We start from the raw sequence: 17573 nt of genomic DNA, 5'->3' as shown, positions 1-17573 counted from the left end.
ATCCATTTAATATGTTAGGAATTTCCTGGTGCAACCTCCTGCGCGAGAGCTCCCTCCTCGAGGATGAATGAAACACACACTGCATGTAATGAGCGTTTAGTGCTTGCTTTATTCTGGGTCCGAGTAAAACATCAGGTCATGCAACAGACTATCCTGTCTCTTTGAATTTAAATCTATATTTATTCACACCGGCTCTTGAAAACCTTTATGCCAACACACTTGCCCGGAAAAGTGCGGGGATGAATTTACGTGATATTATATTAGTGGGGGGGACACGTCTGGCACAGTTCGAGTCCTGGCGTTACCGGGTGTGTGTTTAGGAGAGAGCCTACAACCATCCACCCCACACACTATAAACACACACACACACACACACACACACACACACAGACAGACAGACAGACAGACAGACAGACAGACAGACAGACAGACAGACAGACAGACACACAGACAGACACACACACACACACACACACACAGACAGACAGACAGACAGACAGACACACACACACACACACACACACAGACAGACAGACAGACAGACAGACAGACAGACAGACAGACACACACAGACAGACAGACAGACAGACAGACACAGACAGACACACACACACACACACACACACACACACACACACACACACACACACTTACTCAAGATCACCTCTCTCTTCACATTAATACATGAACACACAGGCATACATGAGCCTACAGTGTTAGTTTAATATTTGTATATGATTATAGTATTCATTCATATTTTGAATTAGCTTTTATTTTTATATTTTCAGTTTTTCATTTTAATTTTACTTTTAGTAATTTTGTTATGTTTTTGATATTTTATTAGTTTTTGCTTTTAAAAATATTTTTATTAATTCATTTTATATTTCAGTTGTTGTATTAGTAATTTTAGTACTTATAGTTTTAGTTTAATTTAATTTACAATTGAGTGTTTTTGTTTAAATTCTCATCTAATATTTATATTTTAAATTAGGCTTTATGTAAATAAATGAAAATAGTTTTAGTTAATAACTATACAGACATTGTGCTGATAACAAACTGAACAAACACAAGCTCAAAGCACAGACACACAACGACATAAACAGACGAGGAAACATTCAGATCTGCGTGTGTGTGTACGGTTTTATATATTTAATAGATATTTCAGATATATTAATATATATTTAACATATTGATATTTTCTGTTATAGTATTTTGTTATTTATTTAGTACCTCAAGTTAAACTAAACGAGAATTAGAAATGTTGCCTTGGCAGCTGAAATAAGATTAGTTTAAATTTGTTCATATTTATATGATTTCGGTCACGGTTTATTTTATTTCAAGCAGCGAAAATGTTTGTTAATGTTTTAGTTCATTGAGCCTGGATGGGAAACGCTCATAGTTTGATGACTGTAATGTATCTTCTCGGCCACTAGATAAAGCTGCAGAACCGCAGTGTTTGAAGAACATCAGTCTCGTCTCGGACACAACACTGTGTTCATCTGCAAAGAAGAAGCCTGTTTTAACCTGTGACACACAACAGATATAGATTAACCTGTGAGTCAGCGCTGAAGACAGACTCTGTGTTTATGCAGGTTGTCATGGTCTCTGGTCTGCTTCTCCTCACACACACACACACACTCACACACACACACACACACACACTAAACTCATTGTGCTTTGGGAGGAGTTTACATGTCAGAAGATTTGTGGAGAACATCTGTTTCAGATCCAGCAAACAGAGTGGAAAGATCAAATCTGCAGACAAGTGACTGCAAAACTCTCAACCCAACCCAATGTATACCGTCACTTTTTTTTAAATGGCGTTTTTAGCCTTTATTTGGATATGACAGTTAATTGACATGAAGCGAAATGAGAGAGTGAGAGAGAGGGGGGTGGGGTGGGATCGGGAAAGGTGAGCCGGGACTCGAACTCGGGACACCCGAAGCACCTTTTGATATATCGGTGCACTGCCAAGAGTGTATTAGTGCCGATTAGCAGGGTTGCCAGGTTGTCACAACAAGACCCGTCCAATTGCTACTCAAAACTAGCCCAGTGGCATTTCGAGGGGGGTACCCCGGTAAAAATCATGTTACGGGGGATAAAATACATGTTTTTGAAATGAAAAATAACCCATGGCAACAGTGTTAAAAGACCAATTCCGCAGGAAAACCGAGGACTTGGCAACACTGGATTGCAAAGTTTAGGGCTCAAATAAACTTTAATATGAACTTTCACGATTCATTCGAATTGACAACAACGAGTGCTAAATACTAGTGATGTTACGTTCAACACCGAAGCTCCGAAACTAAATAACAACAGATTTCACATTGAAGCTCTGTATCGGAGCTTGATTCATTTTGCCAAAAGCATGTGATCTATGACCTCCGAAGCTTCATTCTCCTGAAAACCACATGACTGCTTCAGTATCTGGTTCAAACGAAGCCAACCTCAGGCCGTTTCCTTTACATTATATTACAAATATAATGCGTTAGCATTACTGTTTTAAATCATAATTTATACATTAAGCTCAAATGAACTTTGCCTATTAAATAACAATCTAAGGACTGAGAGAGTTAAAATAAATCAGATCACAGAGTTAATTTATGAATTCATGTTTCATTTATTTTACTTATTTTAGTGGTGGTACACCGACACAAATGAATGACTTTGACAATAACCATTATTTATATACAATAAAATAAAGAATAATTTTGTAGAGCCAGATGTGAAACCAGCAGCTGTAATGGAACACAGCCCTTTGGGAGGTGATATTCACCACTAGATTAACAGCATGAACCGTTTTGAAAAAGCTTTGAGTAATGAACCCTTTTCTGATACAGAATTTATTTATACCATAGTCCCACAGATTTACACTATTTGTGGCGGCATATATATGCAGATTAACTCTCTGCCAGCAGGAGGCGCTGTTGGAGCAGCAGAGAGCGAGGGTTCTCCGGTAACTCTGCACACAAAACAGAGCTCCGCTCACAAACACTGCTTTATCAGTAATATTACAGCCAAGATGAAATGACATCCATAATTTTCTGAAGACAGTCGGTTTCCATCAGAAATACAGTGATATAAAAACACCGTTTGAAACGTGCAGTGCTCAACCAAGCGTTCTCCACACCCGCCAACCATTCGAATTCTGTAGGCAGGATTTATTTTTGTGATGTCAAAGGAAAACAACTTTGTAGTCCAAACAAGCCGTTCGTTGTAGTTCTTGAAAAGGGATTTTTAAAAACAAAATATCTCCCTTTGGAGTGGACTTTGAGATTTGTAACTTTGTTGATCATTTTATGCCCAAACATACACTATACACACTGACTAACATTCAAAGAGTGAAAAAGCATAATAGGACCTCTTTAACACTGTTGCCGTGGGTATTTTATCCCCCAGAATGTGATTTTTTTTTACTGGGGGATCCACCTCGAAACGCAATTGGGCAAGTTTAGAGTAGTAATTGAACACTTGGCAACCCTGCTGCAATCGAGTCACACATTTCGTTGTGTATTTGTGTATTCTGAACAAAACGTTAGCGCGTCAGTCGCTGCGTTCAGAACTGAAGAAAGCCGCCGCTATAATGTCACCGGAGGTGCCTGCTGTGAGTATCATATCTAAAAGAACAGCTGGCAAATATTTCAGAAGAACTTTTTGTTAGCACCTTATAGCTGCAAGATTAATGGTTAAAAGATTGCGATGTCGATTCAGACACCCATGCGATCCCATTTTTAAATGACAATTTGCCTGTCTATTAAACCCTTGAAAAAATCATACCGATTCATCCAGTAATGAAACAAGTGAAGTATTTAGTCATTGAATCATTCATTCAAACCACTTTTTCATCATTTTAATATTAAAAATTGGTGAATTAAATATATTTTAAATACATATATTAGCTATATACTAATGTTTAATAATTAAAGTTAATTAAACACTTTTAAATAGACTTCAGTTCAATTAATATTTTGTCACACATTATTTCAGAATCATGATCTCTATTTGAGACACACACAAAAAAAATTGTGATTCTCAGTTTATCCAGAATCTAGCACCTGACCAGTTCATAATAGTAAATGTAACAAAAAATAGTAAATGTATCTTAAAAGTTAGGCTATATAAATGTTAAGACAAAACATTCATAAAGTTATGTTTATGGAACGGTTCTTATACCATTAAATCAATCACAATGATCAACAACAGAAGTTTTGAGTTTATGAAGCATTTAGAGCCTTAAATACACATTCAGATACAAAAAACTGAACATATTTACAAAGAAGTTAGAGAAACATGTCATGAGTACAGTAAGTGATAGAAAGAACTGAACACGAGTAGAAACGTGAGAAAATGATTCAGATACGTACTAATTATCGTCAGTGTCGTGAGAAACCAGACTACATGAGAGAACACAAGCGTGATTCAATACAAGCCTGTCAGAGATCAGGGACACTGTTCGTTTACAGTCACCTGAGGCTGAAGCAAATAAAAAAATACGCATATTAATTTATTACTGAATGAACTAATGATGTATAAAAATATAAAGACATTAATGTGCGTCAAACTAAATATTGCTGTGCGTGAATCTCACCTAATCCAGCTCACATTTCACCTCAAATATTCATTTCTTCAAATAGTCTTTTGGAACATTGCTTAAAATTTAATTTTGTTGCATTGTTTTAATGACAATTAAGCACAAGTACCACCCTTAAATATTGTTATAATTTATTAAAAATAATATTAGTTTAAGCATATGTGCTGCCTTTAATTTATGCTGATTTAAAAAGTAAATCACCATATTATTGTAATTTTAAATAAGAATAATGCAAATACTGAAAAACGTAACTTGAAAGTCTGGATGCATTAAATAAGAATATGAACAGAAATCATAATATTATCACAATACAAAAAAACTACAAAATATCATTTATTTTGATTCTGAAATGTCATATTTTCACACGAGACTCACCCTGTAAGACATCTACAACACAATAAAATAAGAGTATTTGTGGATGAAGATACTGATCAGGTATTATGGGTCACGTGCTTCACATTATGTGCTGATTTTGTGAGGAAATCTGTTCAATTTAATGCATTAAACGTCGCTGATAGAACCAACACTGTTATTGTTACCCGAAAGCAGAATAACCAATAATATTTAATAAATATGCAAGGCAATTTGGTCCAATTCTGCACAAATCTGCAGGTTCATGGTCATAAAAGATGTGGATGAGCTCATGAATATGAATGTTGACCTGTCCGGTGTGTGTGTGTGTGTGTGTGTGTGTGTCACTCTGTCCTGTGGTGTTCATCGCTGCAGGCTCCTCGTCTCAGACTAAAGTCATCCACAGCGATTTCTCCAAGTTTTCCTCGCCGTCTCTCTGCCTTCAGCACAATCTGATACAGACACATACGCACATACTCAATCACAAACAGGATGGAGACAGATATAACAGTAAAGCATCAGTCTGGACTGTGAATGCTAGTTACAGAGCTTTGGTTGTGATGTAATAAACCACCTAATGAGAAGTCAGTCCCTCCAGTTTTTCACATTTCAGACACAGAACATACACAAAACCAACAAAATGCTGCATTTCTTGCAATTCTACATAATGCATCATTTAACCGTGAAATGATCGCAAAAAGAAACATACAGATTAATTCACTGTTTTATTTTATATATGTTTATTTAATTTCTGTAGTAGTTTATACCTGAATACTTAATCAGATTTTGGTGAGACAATTATACATTTCTCTTTTATGACAAAAATTATTAGGATATTAAGTAAAGATCATGTTCTGTGAAGATATTTTATAAATTTCCTACTGTAAATATATCAAAACTTAATTTCTGATTAGTAATATGCATTGCTAAGAACTTCATTTGAACAACTTTAAAGGAGATTTTCTCAATATTTAGATTTTTTTGCTCCCTCAGATTCCAGATTTTCTAATAGTTGTATCTCAGACAAATATTGTCCTATCCTAACAAACCATACATCAATGGAAATATTACTTATGTATAAATCTCAATTTCAAAAAAATTGACCCTTATGACTGGTTTTGTGGTCCAGGGTCATATATATGAGCACATGATGATAATTCATGCTTACATCAAGCAGGCCCCGCCCCCAAAGTGTGATCTGGGCGTGTCTCCAGCCGTGTCCTCCAGTCCTGGTCCAGAGGGATGGGTTGTGACTCCGCCCCTTCCTGACAAACACCTGCAGAGAGCCGATGTGGTTTCCATGGAGACGGTATCTAAATGACAGACAGAGGTCACCGCCCTGCCACGCCTTTGTGGGTGGGGCCAGCGACACAGTAAGCCGCGCCCCTTTGACACTCCGTCTGTTCGTAGCCTCAGGTACTGACAGGTACCGCCCACCTGAGAGTGATTGACAGGTTAGAATAGTATTAGTACGGTTTTTGGAAAGACTTCATGACTCGATGATCTGTGTAATTCTGATGTGTTTTACCGGCGGGATCGTCTTTGATTTCCCATTTCAGATCTCCTTCTGAGTCGGTCATCCAAACACACAAACCCTCATCAAACGAGCAGCTCACAGCAGCAGCGGCTGAAACACACAAACCCTCATCAAACGAGCAGCTCACAGCAGCAGCGGCTGAAACACACACACACACACACACACTTCAGGAAGTTCCTCAGCGTCTCGTTTCGTCTGTTTTGCTTATAAAGTGTGAAAGGTACCTGGATCGTCTCGTGCAAACTCCTCTGTGTTTCCCAGCTCAACATCAAGATCCCAGTCAAACAGGTTGTTCTCATAACGTGGAACTAAAAGAGACACACTGACCAATCAGAACTAATCTAATGACTGAACAGACACACAGTTACTGTATACTGTTAAATAACTGACTGTAGGAAATAACATCAAATATCCACAATTTTAGAAGTCTATTTTCATGATTCTTTAAAATTTCAGTAGATTAAATCTAGGCCTTAGAGTTTAATGCATTTATGTGTGTCTACTGAATCATTTTAATGAATTGATTCATAACTCTGATCAGGCTTTTTATAGTTAACTAAAAAATATATATATATATATATAAGCCAGATCAGAGTTATGATCTATATATACAGCGCATCTTATGCTTCTTATATTTAATAACAAAATAATATATATATATATATATATAAGCCTTTTTATAATGTTTCAGTTAGTTGCCAAGGCAACATTTTTAATTTTAATTTTGTTTAAATTGATGTACAAAAACGTATTTATATTAAACAAATACATAAATAAAACTAAAACAAATGATGAAAAACGAATAAAATGAGAGTTTAACAGATTTTCACATAGAAAACAGCTGTTTTAAATTGTAATAATATTTGAGTATTTTTGATCAAATAAATGCAGCTCTGCTGAGCAGAAGAGATATGAATGGATCTCACTGTGTACGTCTCCTCGTGGTTTGGCCGTGTTCTCTCTGTGAATGCGGTTGTCTAGTGTTGTAGTTGAGCTCATCTGTGTGCTTGTCGTTGTTGTTGTTGTTGTTGTTTTGATGGAGGTTGTGGTTGGAGGCGTGTCTGTAGTCGTCGGTGCCGATGATGTCAACGTTATATTTGGACTTGTGGTCATAGCAACAGTTGTGAGGGCTGTAGTAGTAGTTGCTGTTGTTGTTTTAGTTGTAGCTTTTGTTGTTGTTGCTATAGCAACAGTAGTCGGTGTTAGTGTCGTCATGGCAGTGCTTGTCGGAACAGAAGTTGCTATGGTAACTGTAGTAGTGGGAGTGGCTGTAGTTGTTTTTCTGTTGGTTGTCATGGGAGTTGTTGCTGTGGAGACGGTTGTCGGGCTGACTGTGACTTCGACTGGTCTTGCAGGCTCAATGGTGACTTTAAGAACAGCTGAAACACACACAGCGTCACTTAAACACACAGAAAACACTGTCAATCGATGGCATAAATCACACACACTTACATTTACAGTCATAACCCTTTCCATTAAGACTCGGTGTGCACTTGCATTTCTTGTGGCCGGACTTGTCATAGCAAATAGATGAAAACTTTTTATCTGGAAAACACAAATGTTTAGAGTTTGTGATAATTAAATGCAGCATAATGTAAAAAATAATTCAGCAATATAAAAAAATCTAAATATAAGGGTCATTAATACATAGATATAATTAAAATATTATTTGAATAATTATTTTTAATATTTATATAATAAATATTTATTATAATTTAATATAATTAATTATACTATTAAACATAACCTACAAATAATATATATATATATAAAATATTTAAATTACATTATTATTACTATATGTATATATATATTTAATGACATTATTATTACTATATGATTATATATAAAATAACTATGTATTATTTATTCATTTAAATTACATTGAAATTGTATTAATTAAAAATAGCAAATAACAAAACAATTATCACTAAATAAAATAAAAAATATAATTAATGCAAAATGTAATCTCATTTTAATCTTTACACTGATTTTTGAGTGTAAATATGTATAAATATGTATGTTATGATATATATTATATTTTATAATCTTTTATATAATGCTTATATATTATTATGCATATATGTATATACTTACATATTGTAATTATTTAATAATGTAATTAAATTTAATCTAAATATAAATGATATATAAACAGTTCTATATATCATAGTGAATACAAATATGCATGTGTTTTTCTGTGGTCACACCTGTGCACTGGTATTTTCCGTTGATGTGCCGCAGCTCAAAGCCTTCATGGCATCTGCAGACGTAGCTGCCAAACGTGTTCACACACTTACGAAACCTGGGACACGAGGCCTGACCCGTCACACACTCGTCCACATCTGAGCAGAGCCAGAACAAGCATGAATATCAAATAATAAGCTAAATATAACATAGCAAATTATATACAGTGATGGCCAAAATTATAAGAACACTTATTTAAGAGGTTTTATTTGTTTTTATTGAACTGGCCATTACAATACCCATAAAAATTAACTATAAGTTCTCAGGAAATATACTGACACTATGCCAGAGAGATGTGCTGCTGTAATTGCTGCAAAAGGTGGACATACCAAATATGGCAAATCTGGCAAATGGCCAGAGCATCCTTACTGCTGGATTTTAAAAGACGGAAGGTGCTATATGCATGTGGTGGGGAAGACAGCTTCCTGGGTTTTAAAAGAAAGACCAATGGAAAGCTGGATGGACGGCACAGGGATTTGGTGTGTCATCAGACTGGCCAGACTTAAACGATCTCTGCTGGAGGACAGGTACTGAACTGAAGTGGATCTCCCACTACCAACCTGTAGAGGTCTCTGATGCAGTCGTAGAGGACCCATCTGTCATCGTGGAAGCCAGGCTGCACCATAACAACATTGTTCACCTGCTCCAGCCTAGAACATCAAGCCAGACTCTCTTGTCTATTCAAAGAGCCCAAAATATGGAGTACTGGTCCAGTCTAAAACTCCAGGGAAAGTTGGCAAAAGATCCCTGTGCGGACCACTCTGTGTCACACACCATCTACAGCAATGCCACCATCAGTGAGGAGATTCTTACTTTCTGTGTAAAAGCACGTCTGCAGGTTCTTCCTACAAAATACAACTTGTCACTGTGGTTTCCCTCCACCCATTCCCCTCTGCCTGCTGCATGACCCCCTCAACACCTGGAGTCAGTAGCCCACATCATGAACAGCTGTTCATCATTTAAAGGATTATATACTGTACTACTGTGCAGTCTGAATGGTTTAACTCACACTTTTCTAGGAATTGCTAATACACCAGATATCGTTAACATCTTTCAGAATGGCAAAACAGTTTCACAATTTGAGGTGTCGTGTGCATTTGACTTGTTTATGGAGGATTCTTACTGCTCTAAGATTTTAAAATATCAGTCATTGACATCTATCATCAAGAACCTTGGATACAAATGCCAGTTTATTATGCTAGTGTTTGGTAGTCTGGGTCATGTATACAGGCTGGCGATCCGTGGACTTTGCATTGGGGGGCTATCTAAAACAAGGGCCAAACGGCTGGCAAAGTACTGTTCAATCTCAGCAATTATAGGAAGCATGTTTATTTGGAAAAGGCGATGTTTCCAGTACCCTTAGAGCTGTATAATCCATAACAATCTGCTGATCTGTTTTAATCTGTTGGATCATTCATGTGTTTCCTAATGATATTTGACTTGTAATGTGGAATCAAATAAAGTATATAAATGTGTGTGTGTGTGTGTGTGTGTGAGTGTGTGAGTGTGTGAGTGAGTGAGTGAGTGAGTGTGTGTGTGTGTGTGTGTGTGTGTGTGTGTGTGTGTGTGAGTGTGTGAGTGTGTGAGTGAGTGAGTGAGTGTGTGTGTGTGTGTGTGTGTGTGTGTGTGTGTGTGTGTGTGTGTGCGCGTGCGAGTGTGTGTGTGTGAGTGAGTGAGTGAGTGAGTGAGTGAGTGAGTGAGTGAGTGAGTGAGTGTGTGTGTGTGTGTGTGTGTGTGTGTGAATCCTGCATCCGTACCGATACACGTCTTGCCGTCAGGAGCGAGACACAATCCTGGAGTCGGACACTGACACCTGACCTTGCCTTTCATCACCGCACAGCCGTACTGACAGTTAGCCATCGCACATGTACGAGCGTCTACACACACACACAGAGAGAGAGAGACACACACACACACAGAATGAGCCATAAGATCTGTGCTCATATGTGATGCAGCACTGCATGTATTCCTCTTAGAGACAACAATCCCATTATGCATTGCGACAGGCTCACTAGAATCAATCTCACAGCTCACAGGGAACGCTCTCAAAGCATTCTGGGAAGGTTCTCTCAAAGTTATGAACAAACGTTCTTCCAGTAACGTTAAAAGAACGTTCGTTCAGAGTTATAATGTTCTCAGAATGTTAGCATAAAAATATTACTGATGCATTTCTTAGGGAAGGCTTTTCCTGAAACGTTTTAGTTGGACATTTATCCAATTTTTATTTTTGAATGTTACTATTTGTGTTACGAATCCAGTCTATGAACTTCCGTTCACTCACCACCAGAGGTCACTCGCTCACCACACTGACTCTTGCACTACACTAACTGTTGCACGTCACCCCCGGACTACAATTCCCATCATCCATTGCACTGACGACACACACACACAGCTAATTCCCATCACAAACCATGGACTCCCTCAGTCAGATCGCCGAGTATTGTCTAGCGCAGAGGTCCCCAACCACCGGGTCGGGACCCACTACCGGGCCGTGGAAGAATTCCTACCGGGTCGCAAGAAAGTTCTGGGAAAATGTGTATAGATATGACACTCTGTTATTTACTGTGTGTAAATGATTTTTCTAATTATTCTTAGGGCTTAAACGGATCGCAGTTGATCAAATCGGTATGCCGCGCTGTCTGAAACACGTCTCTATGCTTGTGCGCACTTCAGGTGTGTGCCAGTACAGATGTGTTTCAGACAGCGCGGCATACCGATTTGATTCCTCCTTCATGTATCCCTGCGTTTAAGATACATATGCATGGGGGGTTGCAGTAACGTCGCAATACTGGAAATATTTCTGTGTTAAACCATGAAGGCGAGCCAATGGATATCACAAAAGCAACGTGCAAACTTTGCGCAATAGTTATGCCGGTGAACGTCTTAACTTTAGTTAAAAAAAACTGATGGCGTTTTCTAACACTGCATTAACAGCGCATATTCTCTAAGAGACAAGAGACGAATATACTTCAACATGTGCTGATAACAGTATAAATGAATAGACCTGTTTTAAAGACCATCCACAACAACACCCCACCCCTACCCCCCGGTCCGCAAGATTGTTTTTCAAACCGTAACCGGTCCGCGGTTTAAAAAAGGTTGGAGACCCCTGGTCTAGTATATATCACTCTCCTAGCTATAGCTACTCTACGGAGCCCACTTAGTTGTCATAGTCTTGCCTTGCCTGTTTTCTAGTGTTTTGATTCTTGCTCGTGTACCTGGATTATCTCTCTGCCTTGCCCTGTTGGATATTGTTCCCTGATCGTAGACCCACACTTGCCCTGGGATTACTCTTTGTCTTGCCTGTGTTGTACCGGTTTGCCATTGCATGAACCTTGCTTGTTTTGTGACCACGTCCCTGAATAAAAGCCTTGCAAATGCATCCACTCGCCTCTCGGCTCCGTAACAATTTGTTTGAGAATATTCAAAAGTAACATTCACATAATTTTTGCGAAATGATAAAATGGAATGTTCCGTGAACATTCACATAAACAAGAAAAACATTTTTATAAAACATTATTCAGAAAAATTAATAAAATGAAATTCAAATGATAAAAAATGATCACTAAATATGAATATAATGAATGCAAAATTCAATTTCTCATTTTTATGTTTTGACTTCTGAGAATAAAATGAATAACAAGTTTCGTGAGATTCTCCCACAGTCTGATAAATGAGTGCTTCGCAAACCTGCTTTCTTGCGGTCTGTGTTCTTACGACTTTATTTTGTAGTAAGTAACAAATATGCTTCGGGGAAATGTATCGGAGTAAAAGTATACATTTTTATTAGGAAATGTAGTAGAGTAAAAGTGAAAGTTGACAGAAATACAAAAACTCATGTCAAGTACAGATACTCCCAAAAAATACTTATTACTTCATATTATTACTTAGTATTATTTCTTCGTTACATTACACCCCTGGTTGGGGGTCCTCCAGGACAGGTTTGAGAAGCCTTATTATAAAATGTGATAAATGCATGTTGAGTGTGTAAAATAGGACACACATTTTAGGATGCTGGAAGTAAGTGAAAATACTCACTGCGACACGTGCCATCAGCCATCATCATGTAGCCGTTGAGACAGTAGCATTTATAGCTGCCCGGTGTGTTCATACACCTGTACTTACACGGCCTGACCGCACACTCGTTCACATCTGCACACAAACACAGTCATTACTGCTGCAGTCATTATCACACACACACACACACACACACACACACACACACACACACACATGTTGGTTTTTGTGGTTTATGGGGACTCTCCATAGGCGTAATGGTTTTTATACTGAACAAACTGTGTGTGCTATTGCCCTACACCAACCCTACACCTAAACTTAGCCCTCACAGGAGACTTTGTGCATTTTTAGATTTTCAAAAAAACACCATTTAGTATGTTTTTTAAGCCTTTTGAATTACGGGGACATAGGCAGTGTCCTCATAAACCACCTTCATATTGTAATACCTCTGTCATACCCATGTCATTATACACATTTGTGTCCACATAAACCACATAAACATGCACACACACACACACACACACTCACAGACAGACTAACAGACAGACACAAAAACAGACAGACAGACACACACACACACACACACACACACAGACAGACAGACAGACACAGAGACAGACGGAGAGGTGTGTGTGCGGTCAGCAGTGATGTATGTACACGCCCGTGTCTCTGTAAATATGAGAGGAATGTGCTTTGACATGCATCTGATTTTACAGGCAAGTTCATCCCTGCAGAAACACTCATTCACACACACACACACACACACCGAGAGAGAGAGAGAGAGAGAGAAAGACCCCACGAGAAGTTGAAGTGCAAGAATAAAAATGACTTAACAGAAATAAATAAAAACTAATAAAACCTGACAGAAGCACAGATCAAAATTACAAACTGAATTAATTCAAAATCGAATGTTGCTGTTCCAGCCACGATGTCACGGAAATAGAAAGCGTTTCTAAAATAGAAATTTAGCGTGTCGCCATCGCGGCTGGTTAGGACAAAAACTCAAATTAACATGGAAAACATACCTCTCATCACGTGTCGCGGCGTCTCGTCACGTATAGTTAGGACACGGTGTAAATATAAAAGATACATTTTAATAAAAACTATAATAAAATTTAAAAAACAAAATTATAGCCTGTAAAATAAAAATAAAGCACTGATTTACTATATTAACTGGAAATAAATTAAAATAAAGTGAAACTGAAATATAAATATATTACACTTAAATAGTAGTATTTCTATAAAGTGTAGGCATATATGACAAACTTTTGTTTAAAAACTATAAAATACTATATTGCACTAAAAGCTAACAAAAGTATGTTCCCATTGGGTTATAACAATATTTGAATGTTCTCTGAATGTTCAATACGTCCAAATAATACAAACATTACGGGAACATTCCATTTTGTTGTTTTTCAAATGTTACTTTTGAATGTTCTCTGAACTTCCTGAAAAAAAGAAGATAGACGAACTTTTAACTTAAATGTTTCAGGACAAAACATTCCATGAATGATGTACAAATAAGGTTTTGGAAACATTATTACCAGATAACGAACGTTCTATTAACGCCACTATATGTTATTTTACAAGAATGTTCTCTGTTTTCTGTGGGAGCAGAATTTGGTTCCACAAGATGAACCTCAAGAGACTAAACCTAAAACAATTACAAATAAAAATTCTTTAAAACCAGTTCAACCTCCTGAAAGTCTCCATAAATAATCATAGAGATTTATATATCAAATCACATTCTTCAGGTTTCTCGAGAGCCAGAAAGGCCAAAGCAAACATGCTGTCGTGTGTTTCTCCTGTAAATCAGATCCTAATACGTCTCCCATAAGACCGGTGAGCATCATTAGACACACAGATCTGCCATCAGTCACTAACACAAACCCCAGCGGACGCTCCAATGTTTGGACACCTGTGTCTTAATGACCAAAACACACACACACTCCTCATGATGTCATCACACACACACATGTACCTTGGTTGCAGGTCTTGCCGGTGAATCCTGGATGGCAGCGGCACTGATCCGATCCAACACACTCGCCATGTTTACAGCCCGACTCACACACAGCTACACAAACCACACACAACACATCAGCTACTGTGTAGTATACACTACAGTATGCATACAGCACACAGAGAGTGTGCTCAAATATAAAAAACCTATTATATATGCCAATATATTAAACTTCAATAATATTTAAAAATCTAAAACTAATGAAAACTTGAAAAAGGACAAAACCGCATAATAAAATTACTAAAGTTTATAGTAAAATATAAAAATAAAAGCTAATTTAAAATATTAATACAAACTATACAAAACCTATACAACATAGTATAAGTGACATTTTGAATATAATAGTAGGCTGTATAATTTAAATAGGTTTAAGACGAAGCACCAAAATTACTATCTGGAACTGAAATAACTAAATAGTAGTATATAAAATATTAAGGTTTATATTAACTGAGTAAAAATGGCAAAAGCACATGATAAAAGTACTAAAAATGTAATTAAAATTAAGTTTAAAAAATATATAAATAATTCCAAATATTAATAAAACTGGAATAATATATATAATAATATATAAGGAAAATATGTTTACGATGAAGAAAAATTTACTGGAAATAAATAAAAACTATAAAATATTATATATATATATAATGTGCATTATATTATGGCCATTGTGTGAGTGTATGCTCACGTTTGCATTGACCCTTTAAGGTTCTCGTCCATCCATCAGACAGAAGCGGTCTGGATGACCTGCCACACACAGACACAAATTCACAAAACTGCCTCACTTTAGCCTTTTATTTTTTAATCCAACTTATAAACACGCAATGTAGCAAAAACAACCTGCACATATGGTAATATTTTAGATCACGTGCCATCGCGCGATTGTTAAACTCACTATGCATGCTTTCTTTGAAAAAAAAAAAGTTACACCATTTTTTACGATCACAGTGGTGCTAATGGAAAATGTATCATATATTTACAATAACATATGCACAACGGAAAATAATAGTATTTTAGCGGAAAATATGATTACGATGACAATGAGCGATAATTATTGTCTAGCGGTGTCTTTACTTCTTTCTCTCATTGGACTCTTGACTATGCATTGGTTATAAAATGCATAAAAATGAAACATTTGGTTTGAAAAGCGTATTTATGTATATGTGACCTGTGTAAAGGACAGAAGCGCGTCTTACCTGAGTGTTTCTGAACCCGCAGCCGCACAAACACAGACACAGAGAGAGAAGAACAGCACCACATCCATCATACACACATCCGATCCCCGCAGAAACTCATCTCAGACCCCCTGAAAACCACTGGAGCTCGCGTCTGGAGAGCGTGGGTGCGCGTCAGCCGTGTGTGTGTGTGCGCGCGCGCGTCTCTCTCTGTGTGTGTGTGTGTGTGTGTGTGTGTGTGTTCTCCAGGGAAACGCATGAGAATAGCAGTAGCAGCAAGGGCAGGTCTGAAGGACACACACACACACACACACACACACACTATAATTAGTCTAGGAGCTTGGAAAGTTTGCGGGAACCTGTACATTTCCTCCAGCTACATCCTGTGCTCATAATTATAGCATTTCTTTCATTTAAATTCGAAAGTAATTGTGTGTACTTGTTAAAAACAGACAAGCACGAGTGTGTGGAGCACTACACAACAGCTCAAACACATGCTCAATTAATGCAAAGCGTCCATAGAGGAAAGCATCTAGACACCTGAGGATGCAGGACTGCTCTGATACCAGGCAGAAAGAAATCGAACCTTAAGCCTAGCAACTGCATAGCAACACCCTCACAAATTACTAAACATAAATATAAGTTAGGCCAAATCCTATAATTTATTTATATTACATATTTCATAAACCGTGCATAAAATGTTTTTAAAATCCTGATCCTTAATTGTTATAGTAAACCATGAACAACTGGAAAAGTCATTATTAATGATATGATGTAATTATTGTATTAAAGGCTCCTGCAAGAGGGCAGTGTAGTTCATTTGAGCTGTGATCTGTTCGAGCCAGTTAAAGGATGATTATTGGAGTTTATTCCTGCAGATTTAATATCAAGGTGTTAGTCGCTGGCTTCACAGTAAACCGATTTTATTTATATTAGTGTTAACAGTGTTATATGTGTCTGTATCCGACAGTATGTGTCTGTGCAATTTTTTTGCAGACTATCTTCACCTTTTATTGTACATCTGTGGCCCTACCGTTCTCTGCTAATACACCATCTAAAGCTGATCTCCTCATTATTGGTGCAGCTCTGATCGCAGTCACAGAGTTTCTGAAATCTGTTCACATTGACAGACGCATCAGAACAGCTCCGAGAAGCAGCTGGACCGAGGAACACAATCATCACTCATTTACATCTTATCTTTAACTAGCAGGGAGTGTCATTCTGTTCAACTGATTACAAATATCTTTTAGGAATTTAGAAATATCTTCAGAAAGAAAGAAATTCGTCATTTAGTTTCAAGCAAACAAGGAATGTTAACATTCAGTCATTTTAAGATGATTTTGAAAACATTTAAAAATAACATTCTTTACAACTATAGGGATGCAAAACGATTAATCACATTCAAAATAAAAGTTTAGGTTTACATACTATATGTGTGTGTGTGTATATATATATGTATATATTGAAAAATATATATATTTGCATGTACACTACCAGTCAAAAGTTTTAGAACAGTAAGATTTTTAATGTTTTTTTAAAGAAGTCTCTTCTGCTCACCAAGCTTGTATTTATTTGATCCAAAATACAAAAAAACTGTAACATTTTTTAATATTTTTCCTATTTTTTATGTGAATATGT

At 37.0% G+C, this 17573-nt stretch overlaps 2 protein-coding genes across 3 annotated transcripts in view; one reads left to right on the top strand and one right to left on the bottom strand.

Annotated features, from left to right (window-relative positions):
• Window positions 1-17573, top strand: part of LOC306861015 (CXXC-type zinc finger protein 4-like) — a 43498-nt gene that overhangs the window by 16660 nt on the left and 9265 nt on the right. The window lies entirely within an intron of this gene.
• On the bottom strand, window positions 4141-16193 carry LOC306861006 (nephronectin-like). 2 transcript variants are annotated; one of them, XM_079403056.1, is made up of 12 exons: window positions 15957-16193; window positions 15449-15507; window positions 14725-14817; window positions 12765-12878; window positions 10484-10603; window positions 8690-8824; window positions 7932-8024; window positions 7406-7858; window positions 6704-6787; window positions 6471-6569; window positions 6111-6379; window positions 4141-5394 (listed from the first exon to the last, which is right to left on the bottom strand). In XM_079403056.1, exons 1-12 carry the CDS (start codon window positions 16025-16027, stop codon window positions 5287-5289), a joined length of 1698 nt encoding a protein of 565 aa, XP_079259182.1. In that variant the 5' UTR covers window positions 16028-16193; the 3' UTR covers window positions 4141-5286. The 2 variants fall into 2 exon arrangements, with proteins under 2 accessions (XP_079259182.1, XP_079259181.1); XM_079403055.1 differs by having other exon boundaries at window positions 4195-5394; window positions 6471-6617; window positions 15957-16153.

The sequence above is a fragment of the Barbus barbus genome (genome assembly GCF_936440315.1).
Source record: "Barbus barbus genome assembly, chromosome: 41".
NCBI classification, from domain to species: Eukaryota; Metazoa; Chordata; class Actinopteri; order Cypriniformes; family Cyprinidae; genus Barbus; species Barbus barbus.
The sequence above is the reverse complement of the archived record's forward strand: the minus strand, read 5'-3'. Positions and strand labels throughout refer to the sequence as shown.